This window comes from Accipiter gentilis, chromosome 6, assembly GCF_929443795.1.
Source record: "Accipiter gentilis chromosome 6, bAccGen1.1, whole genome shotgun sequence".
In the NCBI taxonomy this organism is placed as follows: Eukaryota; Metazoa; Chordata; class Aves; order Accipitriformes; family Accipitridae; genus Astur; species Astur gentilis.
In genome coordinates, this window is record NC_064885.1 from 28,526,904 (window position 1) to 28,551,781 (window position 24,878).

The 24,878-nt window shown below is 40.5% G+C and overlaps 1 protein-coding gene across 3 annotated transcripts in view; it reads right to left on the reverse strand.

Moving 5' to 3' along the window:
* The window catches only part of PLOD2 (procollagen-lysine,2-oxoglutarate 5-dioxygenase 2), a 72,825-nt gene that overhangs the window by 32,386 nt on the left and 15,561 nt on the right, over window positions 1–24,878 (reverse strand). For all 3 annotated transcript variants that reach the window (XM_049802898.1, XM_049802897.1, XM_049802896.1), the window contains 3 exons: window positions 7,902–7,993; window positions 6,282–6,418; window positions 511–674 (listed from right to left, as the gene is read on the reverse strand). In XM_049802898.1, coding sequence (XP_049658855.1) covers window positions 511–674; window positions 6,282–6,418; window positions 7,902–7,937 — 337 coding nt within the window. In that variant the 5' untranslated portion in view covers window positions 7,938–7,993. The remainder of the gene's footprint in view (window positions 1–510; window positions 675–6,281; window positions 6,419–7,901; window positions 7,994–24,878) is intronic.

The window sequence follows — 24,878 nt, forward strand, 5'->3', positions numbered from 1 at the left end:
TTGAGATTACCAGGAGTAACTCACACTTTTCTTGCAATGAACAGCCTAAGCCACACTGACCGGGTCAGGCAGAGTTACCAGCACATCTACACTGTCAGTCAGGAAATTCTGTGACCCAGCTAAACTGCGCCTATAAACAGCATGTACTGCTTTGACTGGGCTTGTACACTAGATTGTTTCTGAAGTAGATTCAATCAGTGGCACTTGGGTCATCCCTGTACAGCGTTTCATTGCAAGGCACAGTTGCTTGCTAAGCTGCTACTTTATTTACTGCTTTTTACAAGTTACTGCCAACAAATACCATGTAAGTTTGAATGAAAACTATTCTTGAGCACAGAACAGGAGCTATTCAAGTGGGGAGGGAGAGGGGAAGAAGAAGACAGCAAATTCACTCCTCCATTCTATATTTGGGGAATTCAGAACAGTTTCACATACAAATACATGAAACCGTTAACAGAAGTGAGTCATATTCAAGTTCAGGAGTAAAGTATGTCCAAGAATCACACTTGCCTCCCGAGTTCAGGAATCGTTTTCCACTCTTGACAACAGGATACTTGTCAGCTAGCCTTTTATCTGGCCAAATTAGTCCATCTGCTGCAAACACCACTTTATGATTAGTTTCCTGAAACTTCTTTAGCAGTTCGTCAGGGCCTCCCGCAAAGATAACATCATAGCTGAAAATAAAGAAAAGATATCCATTAGATTAATTGTAATGCTTTTGTGTTGAAAACAACAACAAGTGGTTGGACTATTCAAATTTTTAAAATCATACAGACAGCCCTTTTATTCTGAAAAAATGATTTCTTAAATTGTGTTTTACCACCACGTAAAAATCCTACACCCTTTTAGAAGAAAAACTTCAATCAATACTACTTATCCAATACAGTTTCCCCTTCTATTTACATTAATTTTTTTTAACCTTCCACATTTTGGACATTCTTTTTCCTACAGATTTTGTCTACTTGAAATTGATTTTCACATTTCATGTATTTTGAGTAAAAAAATATATTTTCCACTTTAGAAAACTGTTTATGTGTTTAAGAACAGCAGCAATAACAAAAAAATATCAAAACTTAGCAGATGAAATAGTGTAGAACTGAAGGATGATTTAGGTGACTTTCACTGCAAAACTTTAGATGTTCCTGTTCCAAAACACAACAGCACTGACTTTCTTCTGAAAAGTCTTATCAAGAATATACTTAGATATTTCTCAGTAAAGTGTAGTTGCCCATGAACTTAAACTGTGTTGCATCCTGACAATATATAGATTTCTCCTTCAACCTCTTTAATGTGCTGAAGACTTCAGAAGGCTCTAAACTTCACAGTAACTATTTATGAAAAACTTTACTTGTCTTTACGTGTTCATCAGATTTGACTCCCAATTCCTACTGAGAACAAAGAGACCTAAAGGTGGAGGGCTCATCTCTAAAAACAGTGGTTACCCACAGCCAAAGGTCAACAGTACCCCAAAACAGAAAGAAACATGCATGTGTTTGGCAAAGGTCATGTAAGAATGTAGTATCACAAGCCTATTGGTTTCTTGTTGTTGAACCATATCAAAATCAATGCCTCTGAAAAAAAAAAAAAAAAAAAAAAAAACACAAAACCCAAACAACCCAAAACCTCAAAATATGTATAAATGATTAAATTATTCACAGTATAGGGTTTCTTTGTTAGTACTCGAGATCTACATATAAATGTGCAAACCACTTCAAGGTTCATTTTACACAGCATGAAACCATAACACAGTAATATTGGAATCATGTCATAGATTAGTCTCTGGCTGAAGAAGCAGAATATTTGGATTTAATGGCAGCATCTCAGCCTTACAGCTTCCTCATATGAATGCAAGTATATTCTTATTCCACACATCTACCTTAGTAACTGAAAATCATCAGCCCTGATATAGGGCAAAGGAATGGTACAGCAAGATTTTGTTCTTGCAAAGTCTTTTAGCCAGGCTAAAAAGGACAGCAGTACTCCCACCTGCAGTACAGAGAAATTTTTGCATTGCAATGTATTACCCAGCAGTAGTGCCAACAGATCAACCATTACTGATTTCTAGTACTTCTTTATTACAGTTCTGAAATTATTTAAAATGTCTTTTCTTCAAAGGGGATTTCATGCAATTGGCCTAAGAGAACTGAACAACAGCTGGCTTACAAATGCAAAAGAGAAGATTTCTACCGCAGAGCAAAGTATGAACCCTGGAGAGGAAGTGTGTTATGTAGTCTATATAAAGCAAGCGGGTTTCTGAAAACTCTCACTGTTTTGTTTTTCTGTAACTTTGGCAGAAGAATGTATGAAAAAAACATTGTACATTTTGGAGTTGCCCCAGTTTTGCGAAAACTGCCTGTTTCTGCCCAAGTATACAGGAATACATTTCCCTCCCTTTTCCATTCAATTGGCGTAGCCCGATTCAAAGCCAGAATGAGCCTGAAGAACAAGTAAGAAACAGGAGACAAGTTGAAGACAGACAAAAACAGAGATTTGTCTGGGGCTTTAACTTAATAGCTTATGGCAGGCTGTGCTTCTCCTCTTTGATCAGGTTAGTGCTGCTGCTGCAATGACTTACAGCTGTGGGAAGGAACCAAACACCCCTGGAACATTGCTTCCAAGGACTGTCATTCTGTAAAACAAAGCCAAAGTTGAGCAACATGCTGGGCTAACCAGTGGCTCTGCTTGCAAAAGGGATATGCTACTTAATACAGCACAGTTTATTACAAAAAGCACAGCGCAGAGCTGCTAAACTGTATTACCCATTATTGTAAACTTCACACACTAATTGATATTATGCAGGAGTATGAATCCAGCATGGACCTACATTTTCCACTAATTTTCATGGCCCGTGGTTTTGTCAAGAGGTGACTTATGGCCACCACACCTCCCACTGGGCAGGACCTTCACCAGCCTTCTATCCCTTGATGCCAGTCTTCCCATCAGCTGCTTTATGAGGCTCCTGCTTTTCTCTCCAGGCAACAGGAAAACTTCTAAAGTCAAACTAAAACCTATAAATCCATCATTTGCCTTGCTTACCTGCCATGTCAGATTATGTTCAGTCTATCCGGCACTCAAATCCTACTGTAAGGGAGGATTCACCACTAAGACCATCGCAAAATGGGTCCCAGGACTATCCTTGACAGTTTCTACTGTAATTATGGGTGACGCACATAACTTACTTTAAGCAGGGCTTCAAAATGTGACAAGGAAGAAAAAGTGTGGATATATCCAGGAAAAAGCAGGCTGCCTTGACAAGCTGGAAAAGCTCAGATAGTCTTTTATTTATTCTTCATAAATCCTTCCGATTAAGTAGAAAGCAAGAAGAAAACAAAAAGAAAGAAAAAAAAAGAAAAAACAAAACAAAACCCACACCAGAAATTTTCCACAACTCCAATCCCATTTCCTGAAGCTCCCAGATGGCAGATGCTTGGGGCTGGAATCCACCCATCCCTCCTCCTCTTCTGCAGCAGCAAAGCATCCTGTCTACGCAACCAGCGCTCCCAGCAACACAGGGAAACGGCAATGGTGGCTTAGGTCCTCTAGAACAGAACGTGCAATTTTTGTATCCACAGCTTTTATAACAACAAGGACTTTTTACTATTGGAGCTGCAGGTTAAGAGCTCCAAATACGCATCTCATCTTATTTAACTGGACTGTTCAGCCACACAGCCATTTTGTCACTTACACTGTATCACACCTTAACTATTTTGAGGTATGTAGAAAATGTAATTACCCCTTGCTTTCTGACAAATGTTTAAAAAAACCCCGAAACCTGAGAGGCTTCAAAAGTCTTCCACAATACAAATAGATAGCTGTGGGAGTTCTGGATGAATAGTCACAGCATCAACCATTTTATCCAGTCTACACTGGCCATTAGCCAATTCAATCTAAAATGGTCCAAAGTAAACCAGTAGTTAGCTCTTGCAAAAACAAGCCTAATTTAAATAGCGTTCCATCTGCAGGCAAAGCATTTTGCTATCTGCACCTAGACACAAACTGTCCACAGAAGTTCAAACTATTTCAAGAATTGTGAGCCGTATAAAAACTGCTCAAAAAAAAAAAAAAGCTAAGTTTGTTAAGTAAACAGCTCACTAGAAATGATTTGCCTAGTTACAGTAAGTAAACCAGACGTTTCCTTTCCCCACCCCCAAGATTAATATTCCAAATGCTTCATAATGAATATAATGAAAAACACTTGAAAAAGAAAGGAAGTTCACTATATTTGTCTTTTCCAAACTTACTACTACATTGATAAACATTTAAATTGCAAACCAGGATTCCTGGAAATGAAAAAGCTCATTAGAATTAAAATATAATGCTAGAATCAGTAAACTATTTTTTTTCTCCTATCTGGAATCAGTTCCACCAGCTTTAAATCAATATGTAACTGAAATTATGGACCTCAAGAACTTGGGAGGCCTTAAATTCTGGGATTTTTCATAGCAAGAAAGATTATGGCATCTGCACTTCAACACACAGTCCTCTGTATTCTCATCCATGCCAGCAGACAGCCTGCCCCTTGAGAGAATAAATTATGTTGGAGAAGAATTTGAGCTATACCCAAATCTGATAACAAATTTGCATATTTTACCATATAGGGAGAAAAATAGTGATGAATCAGTATAATAAGTTTGCAAACAAAGAAATTCAGTGTTAAGTAGCAAACATTTTGGGAAACATTTGATTCATCTGAGTGTTTAGCAAAGAACAAAATAATCTCCCAAATTAATCTTAAAAACTTTCAGTTATTGCATGATCAGTAGGACAACACTATGAACAAACATGTAATATATTTACTTTTAGAAACATAGTTTTTCCACTTACCAAATGCAAAACTGACCAATTCAGTACAAAAAAAATTAAAAACTGAACGTGTACCTCCAAACTCTACATTATTTCTACTATCAATTAAGCATACAAAGAAGATATTTGGCATAAGTTTCCCTTATAAAGCTTGTTCATAAATTGGTTAAGGTGATTCAGACATTGGCTCTCTAGGTCTATCTTCTACTTATCGCAAGAGGTAAAATTAAAACAGAAAACTGAGTAGCATCTTTACATTTTCTACCAGTTTAATAGTCTACTCCAACTTTCCTAAACTCTTAGACAAAACAACAAATGAACTTTCCAGTAAATACCACTGTCAGACCACTTTCTCTCTCATGATGATGTCTGCTATACAAATCCTGTTGAACCTCTACCTTACAAAAGGATCCCTAAAATTCTTCAGCTGCCAAATTTTTTTAAAAAAAATAAAAAATAAAAGCAGGTTAAAAGCCGAAAGAAAATTCTGGAGCAGACATTCCAACATGACTCAGTAACAGCAGCATGAACCCATGCACAAACCTCTCCAAGCTTGCACTCAGCCACCTCCCCAAGGCTGCAACTGGAGCTTCATATCCCTGATTCAAGACTTGGTCCCGTACTGTCCTCACAGCAATTCTTTTAGAGCTGTGCCCCCGCTCTCGTTAATGCTAGCATGAAAGAGCTTGGCAGCTGCTGTGAGCTGGATTCTTAGCTGCCCTGATCACTCTCTTGTCACAGGAGCAGAAGATGGGGGGGTGGGAAGCAGAGGGAAGCAATGGAAAAAGCAGGATCTGAACATGTGTGGGCTTCCTGTTCTCTGTGACAGGGAGAAACCTATCTGGCCTCCAGTGAGGATGTTCAAGCATAGCTGTGCTATGAGCTGTAGTCTGGCACCTGCAGCAGCACTGCCTCTCCATCCTTCCGTCACACAGACAGCACAGGCACCAGGGGTATATCTGGCACCAAGACTCTTGTTTCAGTTCTCCAACAGGTAAAAGAAGTTCTTCTATTAAGTGCTTTCCGCAGGGGCCCGGTTTCCAACTTCCTCCATATCACTGTTACTTCATGGAACAAGATCATGCTCTGGTCCCTACTGGCCACTTTATTTCTGGAGCTGCTTTTGCTCCCCGCCCCGTTCCACACTCCCAGACCGCAGCCACGTCCTGCTCTCACTATAGCTGAGCAAGGAGAGGACAAACACTTGCCTAAAAGCCTGTCAGCTCCCAATAACATTTTTTTACCTCCTCAAGGCAGGAGAGCTATGAACAACTCTTTCATCTGTAAATCCGTTAAAAAAATAACGCTTACTCCAAGAGCAATCTACTATTCTTACGAATGGAGAAAAACGGAAGCAAACTCTTCTCAAATGAACAGCGAGGGGGAAAAGCAGCATGCAACTTTCAGCATGGCACAGCAGCTACTTTTGCATGCCTACCCAGACTAAAATGTAAAGGCAACAAGCCAGATTTGCTCACCATTCAACAAACATTACAACCAAGTCCTCTTGATTAGCATAGCTTCCTATGCCTTCTTTCAGCAGTCGAACTTTCTGCCCTCCACCAATAGAGTTAGGCAGCTCACCACCTTTCCACTCTTCACCTTTTCCAAGTACCTGGAATAAGAAAAAAAAGCACTTTTTGCTAGTACCCCAAAACAGGCTTTTTAAAGCAGACCCTTACTGAAAACAGATGTTAAAGCAGAAGCAACACATTAAAGCATAGCAAGCCAGCATTTCCAGCACCGTAAGTCTTCCATGTCTGAAGCAGCATTCAGCACAATGACATCACTGCAAAAACACGAGACACACATTTCTGAACCAAATAAGAATTGAGCAATTGCCTGCTACCACCATTTCTTCAAATGTGTCTCCTTCAGAAAATAAAAGAAAAAGAGCTAATAATTGTTTCAAAATTTGTATTAGAAAAACATTCTGAACGAGACCGTTAAAAGTCAATATAATCACTTTAGGAACAGGAGACTTTGGTGGACCAGGGTATTATTAATACAAATGCAAGCTCCAGTCTTTCTGAAGTCCCTCCAGAACACTTGTACAAGGAAAGGATAGGTTCCCCGATATACAGCTGGCTGCTAAAATTGGCTAAACTCCTCCCTAGCCAAGCACTACAGTGAATTACATCTCAAAAAAAGAAAAAACCCTTAAACATTTTGTGGGTTCTGAACATAATGTTTTTGGAACTTACAAAACCTGGAAGAACTACACTGCATGATGTTTTGGACAAATCTGCAAAGCTAACAGACATATCCAGAGCTCAGGCTTCTCGGGTGCTTTAGTACAGCATTATCATATTAGGAAAGGTTCTCTCAGTCTTCCAAGTTCAGCAGTAGAAGTCAAACTTCAGAGACCCAAATAATTTCCTATTTATAGTGTAGACGCTGTGGTAAGTAAGCAGAAAAAGTTTCATAACACCATCTGAATTCCTAGATTTTCTCTTGCAGAACCAATTTGTGGGCAAAGTTTAGAAGAAGGTTAGTGCCCTCCCCTTTTCCCAAGATCAACCTCAGTACGTGACATATGTAGATGTGGAACAAGGCAGAAAAGGCTGGCAAGAATGATAGAAACATTTTGTCCTCTTAGACAATTACAGGTTCCTGGGAAACACAGTGAAACTTTCAGTTATGACCCTCCCTGCTTCCCTGCACCAGGGATCCAGCCTTGTTTAAGGACGAAAGAGACATCCAAAGCCCTCTGAGTGTAGTGCAACTTCCATAAGTAGTCATGCAAACAAAATCAGCTGCACTGAAAAGCAAGGCTATATGATAAATCATGACAGAACCTGTAAGTGACCGAGGACGCTGATCACAATAGCTACTAATCTGTAAAACCAGTCCTACGGCACTAGAAGAAGCATGCTTCCATGGTCATTCAGAAGGGGACCAGCAGGTAAGCAACAGGGACGGCAGCAGGGCCACGTGCAAGTGCCCTGCGTGCCCCCAAGCTCTGTAATTGTTTTACTTTGCCCTAGCATGTGGGAAGCTAATGCAACTTCAGTTACTATCACACTGTTTGTCTTAAACATATGTTTAAGTCTTACATACTGTATAGTATGAATATTTGATATGAAAACATACAATACCTTTACTGTGTAGTTGAAGTGCTTTGCAGTTTGCATGAAACGGTGAAAGCCATCAGTTTCCTTAGTTGCTACAGTAAAAACTAGTAGTTTATCTGAGGGAGAAAAAGAAGGAACATGTTTTAATATGTTTTCAGGCCACAGTTTTGTAACGTAAAAATGCACTGAACAGCACTGGATCAGTGGGCTTTATGACTTGCCAGCATCTCATTCAAAAAGAGGAGGCAAATACACTGTCATATTATAGGCATGAGACATCAAACAAGAACTACTATGGACAAGGGTGCTGTATTTTAAATTATCCTCAGGAAGAGGAAGCAGAAAAATCTATCCGCTCTGTAAACAACTAGCTCAAGACACAAAAACAAAGCCAGTATGACTACTGGACAGGAAGGAATCTTCAAAACAAAAACAACATTACTTTTCAGTCTGAGCTAATCCTGTGACCTCTTACCACAGGACTGAATGGTACCAGAGAACTTAACCCAGCCTCAGTAACTCCCCTGAAAGAAGTGGTCTATATTCTCTATATTCTTCATTAAAACTGGGGGGGGGGGGAACACAACAGAAAAACAACACCACAACCATGGAAACCAGTCTCCCAACAGGCAGTGTTTAGTGCTTTTAAGCCCTTGGGCTGAGACAAAAGAGCAAGGGTTTTGGTTTTTTATTCAGAGCCTCTGTAAATTATAGCAGTGCTAATTTTGCCCTCTTACTGCATGCAGGCAAATGACTGTGCAACCAATTTCCTTTTCATATCGAAGGGCTTTTGACATAGTTCAAATGAGGCCACTAATTCCCACTAAACAGCTTCCCGATTAAACTACTGAACAACATTGAGCACCCTATGCAACATGCTGCATAATCGAGGTACATAATTCAAAGGTAAGAGGAAGACAGTACCCCTATCCAACATCAAGTATTTAATCAGACCAGCCTGGATCCCAGAGCACATTGCAGTTCCTCAATTTGGTCTGACTTCAAGCAACAGCTGCACTCTAAACAGAGCCCATGAGATCAATCCTCACAAGAAAGTAAAATTAATTGCCTCTAATGAGCATTCCAGACACAGTGCCTGTTGTTGCTTCACTTTCCCAAAAAAATATCCTCTCAGTTTATCTTCGAGCACAGTAACATGTGCTAGAAGTGGCTGCTGTGAAAAACATTCCTATTAACCCTTCAGCCTTGTCCACCACCACAGACCTGGCAGCCCTCAGACACCCAAGATGTCATCCTGAGTGTATTCAAATCAATCACTGCTTGCCATTTTGTTTTATTTGACACCAGCAAAATTAACACACAAGATGATGATCTGCTTCCCACTTTGTAGAAGAAATGCACCTTGCAAGTTACTCATGTGATGCTCTGCAGCCAAGTACCAGGGTACTTCAAGTACACCTCTGCTCAGTCAAGCAAAAATACTTGTAGGAACAGAGACATATCTTAACATAATCTGCATTATGTTGCAGGGCAACATAAAAAAAACACTTGTTCCAATGAAATTCAAGTCTGTCTAAAATAGCCACAGCAGGCAAACTACAGAGACTAGTCTCAGGAGCCACTGATATTTTTTCGACTGAAATAAGGCTTAGATTCAGCCCTAGTCAACAGGTCACTTCCCAAGAACACTCTGACCAGGTCAGACAGTGGTCCGACTAGTCCATCCTCAACAGCAGCTCTAACAGCATACATGAGGAAGAGCAAGGATAAGACAAGCATATATGACGCTTTTTCTGCTTTTTCTACCAGTCTCAGTTTACAGGTTTTCCTGACCTGGATGGGGTTTCCGTATATGCCAAAATACTCGGTCCGCTTAATGACCTTGCTCTTACCTAGTCACTCCTTGAACTGATGTAACCTTTAAGCAGTGACAGCACCATGTGCCCAGTACCTACTCCAGAAAAAACAATGTTCTGTGCCTTGAGCAGGGCTCATACAGTTTTTATCTGACACTGCCCAAATTCTTCAGCTACAAACAATATCACTACCTGTATTCCCCACTACACCCAATTTTGCATATTTCTCTCACATCTGCCATAGATTTTTTTATTTTCTTTTGTGGGTGGGGGGGGCAGGGGGCGCAGATGACAGGGCAGTGCTCCTTGTCCTCAACACTCCTAGTGAAGATTTTAACTGATGGCGCTACTGAACCAGACTGACACTCCTGGCAATACAATACACAGCAAAGAAGAAACTGGAAATAGTTGAAATGCTTCCATCAACTCAACTTGAACACCCAAAAACTTTGGGAAGACAGTTTTCACAGATGAATTGCTCCATCTTTTTCCCACTTAAGTGCTAGCAGCCTTTTGTAGGCAAGAATCAAAAGAACCCACAAGTCCATCTCAGAATGGCAGGAGGACCTCCACAGAGGATTCCACTGCAATGTATTCACAGATGCACTGACTCACAGACAAACACAGCAATAATGGTTCAATACCTTCAAAATCGTTTATTCTAAAGGTCACGCAATCTAAAGTAATTCTACAGGAGTCATCACAGAATGAATAAAGAACATCTCTAAGACTATGACTAAAACAGAACTGAAGACAGAGAACAGGATTTTTCTCTATGGAACAGATTAAGTTATGATTAATTTTTGTTCAAGCACTGCCTTTTCAAATTAGAGGAAAATGGAAAAAATCTGATCATACCAGACTGCATCACCAAGCCAAGTGAATCCATTATTGAGAGTTTCCTAGGTGACCAGTCAAGCACTGACTAGAACCGTGGAATTTGGTTTCAAATAGACATATTTCACACCTACCCCTTCCTGAGGAATGCTAACAGCAAGGATTTCAAAAATCTGTACTTGACAACATGATGTAAATGACAAAATGTGGGCGGCATCAGATTCCTCCCATAGTCACTAAGTAAAAGAAAGTATTAAATCAATGTACAAGTACAGTTTGGGAAGCAAAAAATAATCTCCTGTTCTTTATGAGATATTGTTACTCTCTTTTAATGGAACCCACAATAATTCCACCCACACATTGTTCATGTATTTCAAGAATCACTATGGAGCCCTGGTATGTTACTTGAGTTCTATGGAATAGGAGGAAAGAGAATGACATGCTAAATCATAAGGGATTTTAACCAATCTATATAAAACAGAGAAAGCTGAGCAGACAAATAATGCAGTTTATATTGACATGAAACTGCAAAAGAACCTGTATTATACTCACAGCCAATGAAGTAATCTAAGTAGGCTACCTGAGTTAGGTTTTCAAACAGTCACAAACAACAGGAAGCTGTTTTTATAAAGGTGTTATTCACATTGGAAATGTTTTCTTTTTAGCATACGTGCCAATGGTCAGTTTTTTAAAATTACAGATGAAGAGGTTTAAAAGGCTTTACTTCCGTGTCTCCACTGCACCACAGAATTTTAGGTGCATGTGGTACTTAAATAATTTTTAAGTGCAGCAGAAGTGTAATTATAGCATTTAGAGTCCATTTAGAATTATAGTTTCTTTATAGACTTCTTAGTCTTTGTTAGGGTGGGGTTGTTTGGGGGTTGGGGTTGGGGGGGGGAGGCTGTGTTTGTCTGTGAGTCAGTGTATCTGTGAATACATTGCAGTGGAATCCTCTGTGGAGGTCCTCCTGCCATTCTGAGATGGACTTGTGGGTTCTTCTGATTCTTGCCTACAAAAGGGGGTTTGTTTGTTTTTGTGGGTTGGTTGGTTGGTTGTTTTTTAAAGTAATCCATGTCTGACCAAAGAGCAGAGTAACATGCTTTTATTCTGTCTATAGAGTGTATGGACAGACAATACAAAGTGCATTAAATGATAGCTACCTTGGCACATTACAGAGGGTATTATGAACCAAATGAGGAAAGCGGCACCATCCTCTTCTAGCTATTAAGACATTACAAAAATATTAATGTTATTCCTGTAGGCTACTGTGACTTTATTTAGATGTAAGTGGCAACTTGCACCAATTTTACTGGCAGAGTTCCACTAAGTGTAGCATAGGAGATACTTGTTTCTTCCCATGGAAGTGAGTGAAGAGAATGCTTCTGACCACCAAGTACTTCTGCTGATTTCTTTTTAACCTTTTAACTTCATTCACTTTGAAAAATCTACTCCTCATTTGCTACATTTAGGTACAACAATCTCTTAGAACACCTGTCCCATTTGCGTCTAGTTACACAAAGTGACTTTCGCGAACTCGCTGGAGTGTCAATGTGCAAGTACAACACAGATCCCAGGGGAGGAAGTTTACCCAAGTGCCATTTCCATTTCAGGATGTGCTCAGCTACATCTGTTTTAGCTGCAGCCACCCACAGGGTCCCTGCTGTGCGGAGCAGGTTTGGTACCACGAAGAGCCCTGCCACTGCAGAGGTTCAATGCGGCACCAGAGCCTTTAGCACAGGCTGGGTCGCATGCTAATGTCGCCCTGAGAGGTTGAGTGACTGGTCCAGAGTCCCCAGCAGCATCGCTGTGCCGGCTCTAGGGCTCCGACTGCGCAATGAAGACCTAGGCGTAGCAGCAGAAAGCTGTCTGCAATTACTCAGACCCCAAGTTACCACTGTGGCCCAGCACTCCCCAGCGAGCGAGCCGCAAAATTCTCAGTACTGCAAAAACCCCAAGATGAATTCTAGCAGCAGCTGGACACTTCCTGCTTCACCAGCCACTTTGGCACAAACCCCTGCTCTGCTCTGCCCTCCACCTACACGTCTACCCCAAGGAGCTCTGCCGTATGGTCTTACATATAGACTTGAGCTATCCAGTTTCTTAATCTGACTACCCCCCTCACAAGAGGGGACAAACACACACACTCAGTAAGATCTTCCAACAAACAAAAACAACATCCTCAAACTGCAAACATATACAAAACCAAGCACACAGCAGGCGGTCGCAGCCTTCCACACTTGCAGGGTACTGGGACGCCGCAGAGGGTACGGGCTGCCCGGCAGGGCTGGGCTCCCCTGGCACGCAGCCTGCCTGAGGCATCTTGGCAGTCACTGGAGGGGATTACTAAACTTGGCATTTATTTCCACAAGTGAAGTCAGTTTGTGTAAAAAGGAAATGCAAACCCTATACTGAAGTTCAACAGGAAGGCATAAAAAAAAAACCTCTGAAGAGCTTCATGCCATGTTTGAGGGTGCTGAAGTTACTAGAGTGCAATTATTCCAGACAGCTTTCCAATAGTTACATTCACAAAACAGGTGCTCTGTTTGGAAAACAAGCCTGAGAGAGCACGCATTTGGCCAAGACAAGTATATCCAGTGACAAACAGAATCCATTTTTACATGCAAATGAGGAAACCCTTCAGCACTCAAGTTGTGAAAAACAACACTGCATATAGAGCACTCTCAGTGTATTAGGAAATCCAGTGGAAGCTTATCAAAACATCTCACTCTTTTACTCAATCTTTTGTGCTGCTATCATCAGGGATCTGACTGTATTATAAATATTTATTTCCAGAAATAAGAACTATAAACCAGAGCCTTTGTCTTCAGTGAATTGCCTGGCAAGGTCTCAGCCAGGAATTGCCATGGCAGGAGTGCTTTAAGTAGCAGTGACCTCTCTCCTTGTACTTTGGCAAAGAAGTACGCAAAGAACTGCAGTCATTCCTCACACACCCACGTGGTTCTTATTTATCTTGAATGAACATTGACAGAGATTACTACATAATTTCTACCAGGGGTTGCGGGCACTAGTACAGAGCTTCAGAGCAGCCAAAACTGAGGATATTGCTCACAGCCACATGGGAGCTGACATTTAGTCCTTGGATTCAAGTACCGTGCACTTCTCTGGAGTAGCAGTGAGCTGTAAGATCAAAGGACATCTGTGCGTGGTACCAGATTATGCCATCAAAATCTATCTCTATCTTTAAAACTAGTGGCTTATAATGGTAAACAAATGATGTTTGGTTCCTAGAATACAGTTTTATCCATGTTCTAGTGTCTACATAAAACAGAGTCTACTTTCCCATTTGCAGATTACATCCCACCCAGAACTGCTCAACAGAGTAACAACTGTGCATCAACCTCTCCATTAAATTAGCAAAGAGATGTACAATTGCAAAATAATTCACCAAGGGCTTCCAGCAAGCAAATAAACAAATTGCGAGAGATCATGGAAGAAACTTGGGAACTGGAAGCATACTAGGAACACCTCTGTGGATTTAATGAAAAAAATTTAAAAAAATATATACACACTGCCAAAGAAAAGTCAAGTGGTAACCTTGGCAGTGATCTGCACGACCTTAATCTAAGACATATGCTGGGCAGACACCTGGAAGAGAAGATGGATGAGATGGATACCTGGAAGAGACACATGGACACATCCAAGCCCATTAATAAAACTATGTAACTATGCCTATTATTATGCCTATTATTATCTCTGGAGATGTGGGAGACCCATGGTGCAGTTTCCCACCAAAAAAAAAAACAACAAACAACCAAACAAAAAAAAAAACCACTAACAAACAAACAAAAAAAAACCAACCAACCCACAGATTGGATTTAGCTTGCTTTTACACCACATAGGAGCATGTTTCTCCATCACTGGAGATATGCACTAAAGCACAACACAACTGAAAAAGTGTTTTCAGCCTGGATTCCTCTCATCACACTTCAAGAGCAAGCTGAACTGAAAAGTAGCTGTCAGAGCGGCAGTAAACAGCCCCAACTAACTGCAGACTTCTGATTGCATTTCTGCTACTATTTATTGTTTCCACAGATCAACTGTTGAAAAAAAAGAAAGAAAAAGGGGGAAAAAAGCTGTTTGGTTTTGGATTTAAGTTTTCAGTATGCCTGTTTATTTCCCAGGCAGGCAACCTACCCCCATGTATAATCTTCTCAAATTTATGAGTCCTGACTTGGTACTTTCACTTCCAACTTCTGTACTCAGCCAGTAATGGGAAGGTCAACTAGAGGAATTGTCCTCAACAAGTTCTACTTCCCTTCCTTATGCACCTCACCTAAAGCACATAGTCCATCAACAAAATCCATGTTCTGAGTCTTTCACAGTAGTTCAAGTTAGAAACAAAACGTAATTAGCAGTTTCCTTGCCACTCTGCTCCCGTAAAAGGGGAATATTTCTGTGCCTGGAAGAGAAATCACAGTCCTCAGCTCTGCCCTCAGCATAGCTGCTTTCACACTAGAAGCTCCTGGTGGGTGCTTTCCAGCATGTCACCAGCCCTGTTTGGAGAACATGCTGTTTTAATATCATTGCCCTGATAAGCTATTGAGTACAACATGTTTGAGTTGGCAAATAAAAGGATAATAGTGCGGGCTGAGCTGTGTGCAGGTCAGCTTACAGTACGCAAAGGCATGATCCATAACTGGGATTCAAGAACTAGAGCTGCCCATAACTTCATGATAAAACTGGTTAATTTTGGAAGAATAAATTTTAAACACTATTTATGAATACAGTGTCGCTATACAACTAATCTCCCATAATTTTTCTAACAGATGAATTATATTGCTGGAAGATATCCTGGAAAATGTAAAATACTCTACAATATCTTCTGAACAAGACAAAACTTACTGAGATCAAAAAAGATGGCTGATATAAAGCCTGTTGGAAAATATCTTATTTAGAGGCTCAGTTGCTGCTTCCTCCATAAAACTGAATAACGTAACAGTCTGAGTTCCCAATTAATTGCAAAACTGAAAGAGCTTTTAAAGAGAATGCGGCACGAGGTTTAAGCCCACAATAGTAAAGAAAGCATTCAAAAAACTGAAATGGATCATTGGGCTACACAATACTGTATGGAGTCAATACAGTCATGATAACCAATTCTCTTCCCATGCAGTTTTGATGACTTTACTAAAACCAATTCATCCATATGTTTCCAAGACCTGTTGAAGCTCTGCAGATAGCTAGAGGTTCACCGATGGTACCAACAGCAACTTCCCTTTCCTATTTATATGGGCTCAGACCGTATGTTCAAAACCCAAAGAACTATTAAGCCAACTAAAAAGTTGAAATATCAAAGACCACTTTCAAAATCCAGATTTTTAGCAAAATACAATCTTCCACTTATCACTCAAGGCAATATGAGACTCCTCAAAAAGAAATTATTTCCCCCCCCCCCCCCCCTATAAATAGGAGTTACAGCCTAAACTTAAGATTCTACATCAAAGAAAGCTTTTGCAAACCGGCATACTCTCAAAAGATGTCAAACAGCTGGAGACAGAAGAAACCCATCATATCCAACATAATCAAGATTGTAAATTATACCTACATACATATACTAGGTTAATGTAATCCAGCAGCAAGGAAAGAAGATCTTAAGTACACAATGTGAAAAAAACAAATTTTAAACATATATATCTACCAGTGTCAGTCTGTATGATAACATATGGTCAAAGAAAGTAGTAAGGCCAAAGAATAGTTTCTGGTAAAATAAAATTTTTGGCATAAAGAGGAAAAAGACAGAGCCACCCAACAGCTGTTTATTTGCCCCCAGGATTCTTTAGAAACATGACAATGTGCTGAAATAGCAAAGATAGTCATCTTTTCTCAGGAAAAAAATGTGCATTACACTCCAGGAGGGGGAAAGACACTGGTGCATAAACAATACTACTTCATATTTGGAAGTTCTGGGATTTTTTTAACCTGATCTTTATATTATACAGTCAACTTCTGTTCCACACAGTACACTTTGCTGCATGCTTCCACTCATCCCACAGCTTACTGCTTCCCAGAGAGGCAGGCTGGTTTCAAAGTCCATTAACCACAGCCATGATCACCTTCTAAGACTGGATCCCCTGCAATTTAATAGCATGCTTGGATTGTTGTTAAAAAGTATCCTTGAAGGCGAGACAAAATATTCTTGAAAAACTCATGAAAGGTTGGAAAGTAAGATTTAAAATAAAAGATTAAATTAGAATTAACAGATAGCAGGTTAAGAACAGTCATGGGTTGCCAAACACGTAGTACATACTGATTTCCTACACCAATGCACATTCTTGTGTGAGAGAGATGGATTTCTAAGAACCAATGCTTCAAATAAATCTTAAAGGCCTGATTTTGAAGAAGCAGACCTTTCTGTACAGACCTCTTTGCAAGTTTGGTCTGTTTTCCTCTGGATCACAACCCTCCTTGTAATCACTGCACTTCAATACATATATGAATTACTGCAAAATACAAAGAGCAGCACAAACATTATGTCATTTCCAAAAAAGTACGAGATTCTTCTTGGCTAGCTGTTAGCAGACATATACCTTCTCCACTTTAAACCAGACAAATTAAAACAAAGTAAATAGATGTCTGTCTTTCGATGGTATAAGCATAGTTATTGCAGAACTAATGTAGATACACGGGTATCATCTCTGCTACCACCTGATCCTGTTGCAAATAGTTTATCATCACAATTGGCATTTATGATTATCAGGGATCCTTCCTGTGCTCCTCCAGGTTATTTGTGGACCTTGCTGAAGTTACAGAGCAATAGCTATTGGTATCAAAATTCCCAACACTGTCCCAAGCCATGGAACAGGACTAGTAAAGGCAGAAAGTTTTCAGAAGCTGTCTAGGGAAAGAAATATAGAATGTATAATTTCCCAGTTTCAGTTACTTTTGAATAGCTGGTACTGTTGCAACTTCCTCAGCCACTGTAAGTGTTGCCTCTTACAGGGTTCTCCCTCTTCTCATGTGTTTCAGAGGAACAAAGCAGCTAGAAAGTTATCAGAAATGCATGCTTATATTAAGCAAGAGCTGCTCTGAATTTTCTCATAATATAGAATTTATGCTAGATTAGCACTTGCTAACACACAGCCCCTGGACAGGACACTAAAATTTTCTTCTTTTTATTTTTTTTTCTTTTCTACTAACTGAATCCAAACTGAAGTTTTCCAAGACTTAGAAAGAGACTTATCATTCAAGAGTCCCATAATTGTTAAACACCATCTGCAATCTACATCCATTTACAAAGAGGTGAACAGCGCTACAGCAACTGTGCATTTCAGAATCTAAGGTTTGTTATGAAAACACTGAAGATTTTTCATGCAAAGAAAGTCTCTCATGCTTTAATTCACAACGCACTGGGATGCAAACAGGCATTTCCCTCTTCCATGCGTACTGACTCAAAACAGCAAGCCTGCTGAGCTGCTGCTTACTGCCTGTCTTTTATCACATCATTTCTGATGTCACATACATACAGCATCTAAAATGTTTACATGGAAATAATCAACTGTTGAATAGATCCAGTTCTAAAAAAAATTAAAAAAATAAAAAACCACCCACAGACTGTATCTCTGTAACTATTTTTCTGTATACCTATATATGCATACATACACTTTCAAAGATCAGTGATTACTCCCAGTATTAATACACAACTGATTTCAGAAAACATTTGAAAGCTGATTCTGTCTCCACTCTTAATTTACTTCCTTTTAATTTAGTCGTATTGGATATACGGTCAACAAGAGCTCATTAAGACCTGTATGTGCACTCATCAATCAACCGTGTCAGTCCCGGGTGCAGCGGTGGCCGGTGCTCAGGCTCGCATTCATTGTAATGCAAGATTTCCTCATTTTCTAGCTGAACAAAACCAGATACAAACAGCAGTAGTTTTTCCATCAGCTTCAATGGACTTGGATGAGACCCTGTTTACTGAATCAGTTATTCTGTAGTAAAGCAAAAGATAAGACACGTTCCTTAGTTCCCAGATAAGAAAAAAATTAGAATCAACTGTTTGTAAATTACATCATTGCCATGCATGAAGCAACTCCTCCAATAAGAGCTGCCTAACTTCCTGACAAGCAGGGAACAGATAGGTTACAGCTGTTTATTAGTGCCCAGATAGCAATCAAACCACAAAAATCTTCTTGAGTGGAAGTGGATGGAGTCATGGCACAGGCTGGGTCTTGCTTGAACATGCCGACTGGATCACCCTGCTATAAACTGTCAACGGGGCTGTGCAGCTGAGAGCAGGACACAATTAACATCAGCTGTCTAAGTGAGAAAGTTTACTCAGCTTCTGCCTTTTTGTAGCCTTGCCCTCACTGTCTCTCATAAACATGCATCTAGCGAAGAGCATGCTTCTTCTTAAGCCCATGTTTAGCAAATCCAGCTGTTTAAACAGAAGCAGTCACACACAGCACCAGGGATTGTTGAAGTCCATCCTCCGAAGCTAATCAATCCATCAATGAAACTCAGCAGTTAAGATCTGCAGCAACAGTTTCTCCTTAGACTAGTCTTTGCTTAACAAATAAAAATAAAAATAAAAATTAAAAAAAAAAAAAGAGAGAGAAATTGGAACTGGGACTCGAGCCATCCCGAAGACACGTAACTCTCTTTCATGCCTGCACTGTGGTTCCTGTTGTCAGTGAACGCTACCACCCCGATTAGTCAGTTCATTTGAAAAAGATGCCCTACTGCTTCACATCTGGCCCTATGTCCAAATACTGGACATGTAAAATTCTGCAAACAGAAACACAGGCCATGCAACCCTGGAAAGAGAAAAAAACTGTACTTTTCAAAGACCCCTTTTCTGTGTGAACAAGCAACTTTAACTCCACAGTTGTGAGATACAGGTGGTGCCCTGCCTTGAACAACTCAGTCCTTCAAATCATGAAAGAGCACCAAAAATGTCTGTCCTACTTCTGACACATGACACCTTGACATGTCACATATGACATATATTTACACATGCTTTTAACATCAAAAACTTGACCCAGCAACTTCAGTTATTGAATTTATGGGCCTGGTCCTGATCTAACACGTGTACAATTGCTTCAAAGTGATCTAAAATAGAATTAGTAAACTGTTTACGAAGACAGCCTAACAAAAGACTTTTGCTGTATTAAAGTTTCATGTGAACTACAAAACTAAACAATCCTTTTTTTTCCCCCCAGAAAAAAAGTAAAAAAAATCACAAAAGCAAATCTATCAGATACTGATTATTTTCTGCGCAGCTGATTTCAGTGAGAACCCCTAATGGGCTCATTCAGTACATTAACACTTAGACCCACAGGTACAGAATTAATTCTCAGAGGAATGGCACCTAAATGCCAAACCTATTTTTGTTTAGCATTTTTCTGTCTTTTTTTCTTACAGTTTGTTTGCATTAATTACAAATACTGCATATGTCAGCTTTAAAAATATACTTGCAGTTACACTGCAAGAATCAGTGCTACCATCAAAAAGTACTCCCCACCCCCACCACTTATTCCTCCGCATCTAAGAAAATCCACAGTGGACCAACAGATTTGCCACTTGTCTAAGAAGGAACCCTGGAATACTTTCAAAGGGCAGACCATAAGAACTGGTGAGCCAACCACTAAAATAAAGTGGGGTTCTTCAGAACTGTCCTATAAATTTGAATGTAATGTTTTAAGCCAAGGCACAGTTCCACTGTTTAGCCTTAAACTATTAAGGAAATTGGTCTGTAATTACTTTGTACTCCATTATAAAAATAGTCATGTGTTTTAAAAGAAATTATACAGTAATACACAGTATCTTTAATTTTGGTTCAAGCAGAGACAGAGTGAAATGATCAAATATGTCAACTGTATAATTTGTCAATAATCTAAATATTTCAACAATTAGTAGGTACCTAAGTTTCTGCAGTCTCAGTGCTCAGTTGGAACCAGTACATTATTATATGAAAAAAGGCACACAGGCATGCACATACACTGAGAACATGAAGCCGCCAGATTACTCTGATGATCAAATAGAAGATTTACTCTGTTTCTTTAGTGGGCTTGTCATTTGTTTGTTTTTCCTTCTACTACAAATCGTAAAAGGAATTCTAGCTCCTGGGAAAAAAGAAATCTGGGATGAAACAGTGACTTTACATATGTAGTCTCCTCATGACCAGTATCATCCATATTTTGAAAATTGAATTCACCTTAAGGAAATACTACAGAAGCAGTTCTATCAAACCACCTAAAGCCACTTGTGGTGTCAAGCTGTGCTTGCAAGCACGTATTCCTTGATGATTAAGTGTCAATTTATTCTCTAGAGCTACAACATTCCCACACATACAGACACATTCCTGCTACTGATCTGTTTGGTCAAGTTGTGTTTTGTGCTGGAGAGAACCACACTCTATTTTTAAATTAAGAGGGAACAAAAATATCCTTCACTTTCAAACTTGTTTGCCTTGCAACTGATCCCTCAAAAACTATAAAACTGACATTATAAATGAAAACAAAAATGCCCTTATTGCGACCATACTTACTCTTCATGACAACGGAACTGACCTGAGCAGCACGTCAAGTAATTTACATTTCAGACTAGCAGCAATACACAAATGGAAAGATACTGGTTTTGATTACACAATATAACAGTGCTAATTCAACAGACCAACTAAACACTTCCCCATGAAGAGACTTGAGTCACTTTTGCTTAAGTAAGCAGTGAGGGGAAAAAGCCAAGAACTCAGACATAAATCATGACTCTCCAGAATATGCTACCAACGTAAAAAAAACTTTGAGAAATAATCTTTTCTTTTAGATCCTCGACAGAAATGCATTTAACACTAAACCTCCCTGTTTCAGACAACCACGGTGGTTGTTCCACCATACCTTTACACTGCAATTTACAGCATCAAATGCTGATGATAAAGATCACAACTGTTTTACTTTTTCTTGCTTTAATTAGAAATGCATTTTATAGTCAAAGTAGCAATGATCTTGCCCAACCCCACTGCACATGGCAGAGAGAAGCAATGTCACATTCACCACTGTGGTCTACCTCCACAGCCTAAATATTCCCTCCACCTAAGGAAAGAAAGAAAAGCCTGGCCAAAAAAACTTAAAAAACCAAACCCACTGTAGAGGTTTTATTTTGGAACAGAGACTGGTATTGTGCAGTCTCTAAACCAGGTGCTATGAAGAACTCAGACTTCCAACTTCGGGTGTCTTCAAGGACAAGTATTTTCAAGGGAAAAATAAGTGATGGAAGAACGACTTTGCTGCTTTGTATCTCCATAGCCATGTTCGCTTACTTTTAACTAATTTCCAAACACACACACACACCCCCCACTAGGCACCGTTTCATTTGTTATTCTCCATTTATTTCAAAGCTGGAGCCTAAAGATATCTACATGAGTGATCATTACCCATCTGAAGTGGTGTACGCTGATGCTACCCGCATTCCTAAACACTCCCCAGCAGTGGGTATGACGGTGCCCCCAGGTCACGGGTGACCCAGACCTTGTCCTCTGCTGGGTCTGGTCCCGAGTACATCACTCTCTGCCTTTACCCTTCACCTGTAAGAACCAGGTGGCAGCTTTTTTGTACGGTCCTCACAAAAAAGGGCACAAAACTCCCAAGAGACCTAGAGGACACTTCTCCCCAACACAGGTTTATGTAGCAGTTTTAGATACTGCGGTGGCAAGATGGGGCAAAAGTAGCATCAGCAGAGAAGCAAGAAAGAGAAAATCAGGCAGAGAGACAGAGGCAGTGCCGTACTGATGGCCTCTCCTCCACCAAGCAGGCCGAATCTTTCGGTACTTATTAGAAGTACATCAAGACGGTTGAATGACCAAATTCCCTTTTTTGTGCAAGGTGCCTCAGAGGGAAAGGCCTATCGATCGCTCACTGTCACAGCGACTGTTCTGGCTGAGCCCAAAAAAGTCAATGGAAGTGGCGACAGCACACGCTGTATCTCCAAGTGAGTCCTTGCACAGCTAGACCAGTCACCAATTACTGCTCGAAGCATTTGTGACCAGCATTTGACAGATGCCGGGGTGGAGGAAAGCGCTCCCGCAGCCCGCCGGGCTGCCCGCGCCTCCCGGCCAGGCTGGCTCTGGAAAGGCACCCATGCTGCTGGGGCCCCCCCCACAACAAACCCCCTCCCGACCCACCCTCCCACCCGTCACCTTTCAGGAGCACATACAGACAGCAACCAACCATGGGGCCCACCTCAAAGCCTGCCCGTTTGCCACCGCCACAATCTGTGGCCCCAACGCCTCAGCGCAGCCACGCTCCAGCCGGCCAAGTCCCCGCAGCCGCTCTGGGGAACAGACTCAAAGGCAGAAAAGCCATTTCCCGTGCAAGCGGCTGATGAGTAAAACGTTTTAGGTGGGAACTGCATTTACATCTGTTGCCAAGACCAGTGTCCGCTTCTAGTGCGATGACAAATGTCTTTTCCACTCACTCTCCGTGCGTCCTGGACTGCATTACGTGACAGCAACATGCACGCAGCAAGTACGGTGCAACGGAAATATTTTTGCTGTTGTCTTAACAGAGAAACTTTTGTATCTTCACCATACAGGAGTCAGTGTTTCAGAGCTCAACAGTGCTCTTAGCGATTGCTTGAAGCACAAAGCTGAGGCAAAGGAGCACAGGAGGGATTTCTGCAAACATGGTTTGCCACAGGGCCGCGCTGAATGCTCATCGCTCAAGTAACCACTGCTGTGCAACAGGCAGTTCTCTCGCTATAACTTTTCCAAGCCCTTTCGAATAAAGCAGTAGTCCTATTAAGAAATAAAGATGCAGCTCAGCCATCAGTTCTAGACACTCTTGTTACAGCTTATTTCTGAAGCAAGCAACACTAATGGACCGCTTTAAAATCTGACAGGGTGTCTTTGCATGCTGCTTTACACCAAGTTGTACAAGTACCAAGAGACTAGAAATTAAAAACCAGGTTTTTAGAACTAGAGGCACACTAAGGTCTGCCTCTCCTCAAGCAATACAGCAGAGACTCAGGGAAAACATTGAAGGGTTAGAACTGGAATAAAAACAAGTAACACAGCAGGCAGTATTTGGGGTCATGAAACTACTCAAGGCGTGGTTTCAACTCAGCAGTCTGCTACAATTCAGGCTGCTAATGTTTAAATTAAAAAGAATTAAGATTTTCCTCTGTGAACACCTATACCTAAATGTATTGGTGCTTTCCGGCACGATCATTCCTGTAGCATCATTTTCATTTTTTATATAGATGCAGCAGTCTATTTTTGGTTTGCTGAATCATACAGTGCTGTCTGGACTACGCACTCTTTGCTTTTCACACCTTTGAACATCAGCAGGATTAAAGAAAAATCCTTACCATGCCAGCTATGAGCTTGACATCCTACAACTCAAGTACGTAGCTAAAAAAAGCATTATCTGAACAGATATTTTTGAGAAAATATAACCATGATTGCAATAAATGATTTCCAAAGGAGCTTGACTTACAATCTCACTGCCCTGATGACAGGCATAGGAACCCAACTTTTTCCTCAAAACATGCGCCCATAGGCTGCACCTCTGAGGGACAGTGAAAGCTGAACAGTAATGCTCACGCGCCCCTGACAGACTGCAAGCTACACTGCACACCACAGCCTTCAGAGAAATCCTCTGAACAACTAAAAACAGCAAAGCATTAAGAAAACTGGAAATGAGAAGCTCATTGAGTTGAGTCTGGTATTCATCAACACCTTTTTTTAAAAAAAAAAATAAAAATTTACACTAGTTATCAACCAAGTCAGCAGTTTTCCTATCAAAACTAGAACTTGCTGACACAACTTGCTTCTCAAAAAGGAGTTTCCTTCTGCCCACCAGAAGTAAATTAAGCTGGATATTAAAAATAACTTGATTACACTCTTGAGTAAACAAGCCAAGAAATGAAACTATTTAGGATTTCATGTGGTAACAATCTAGTGGGATGAAATACCTTTGTATGCCTAGAATCAACATCAGAAGTACAGATTCCAAAACAGTAATAGAGCAAGAAATATGTTTTGGCGTATAGTTGGACATACATGTGCTTGGACACCTCTCTCTGAGGGAATTTCCTGTATACGTTCTTTTCTTTTACATGCTGAAGATAAAATTTCTTTCTATCTTCTGGCTCCTTGAAGCTAAAGTGACTGCAAAACGCAACGAGCAAAAAGCATGCAAGCCTCCGAGGGACGGGAAGGGGCATTTAAGTCTCCAGCTGACTTTTGCATGAAGTTGGAAACTTTACCAGCCGTTGCTACAGTTTAGAGAAGCAGCAAATGACGCTACGCTTTTCCCAGCCTTGGAAAAACATGTTCATCATCACCTTGTTTCAGGAAAAGGGAAGAAAAGGGGGGGGGGGGGGGGGGGGGGGG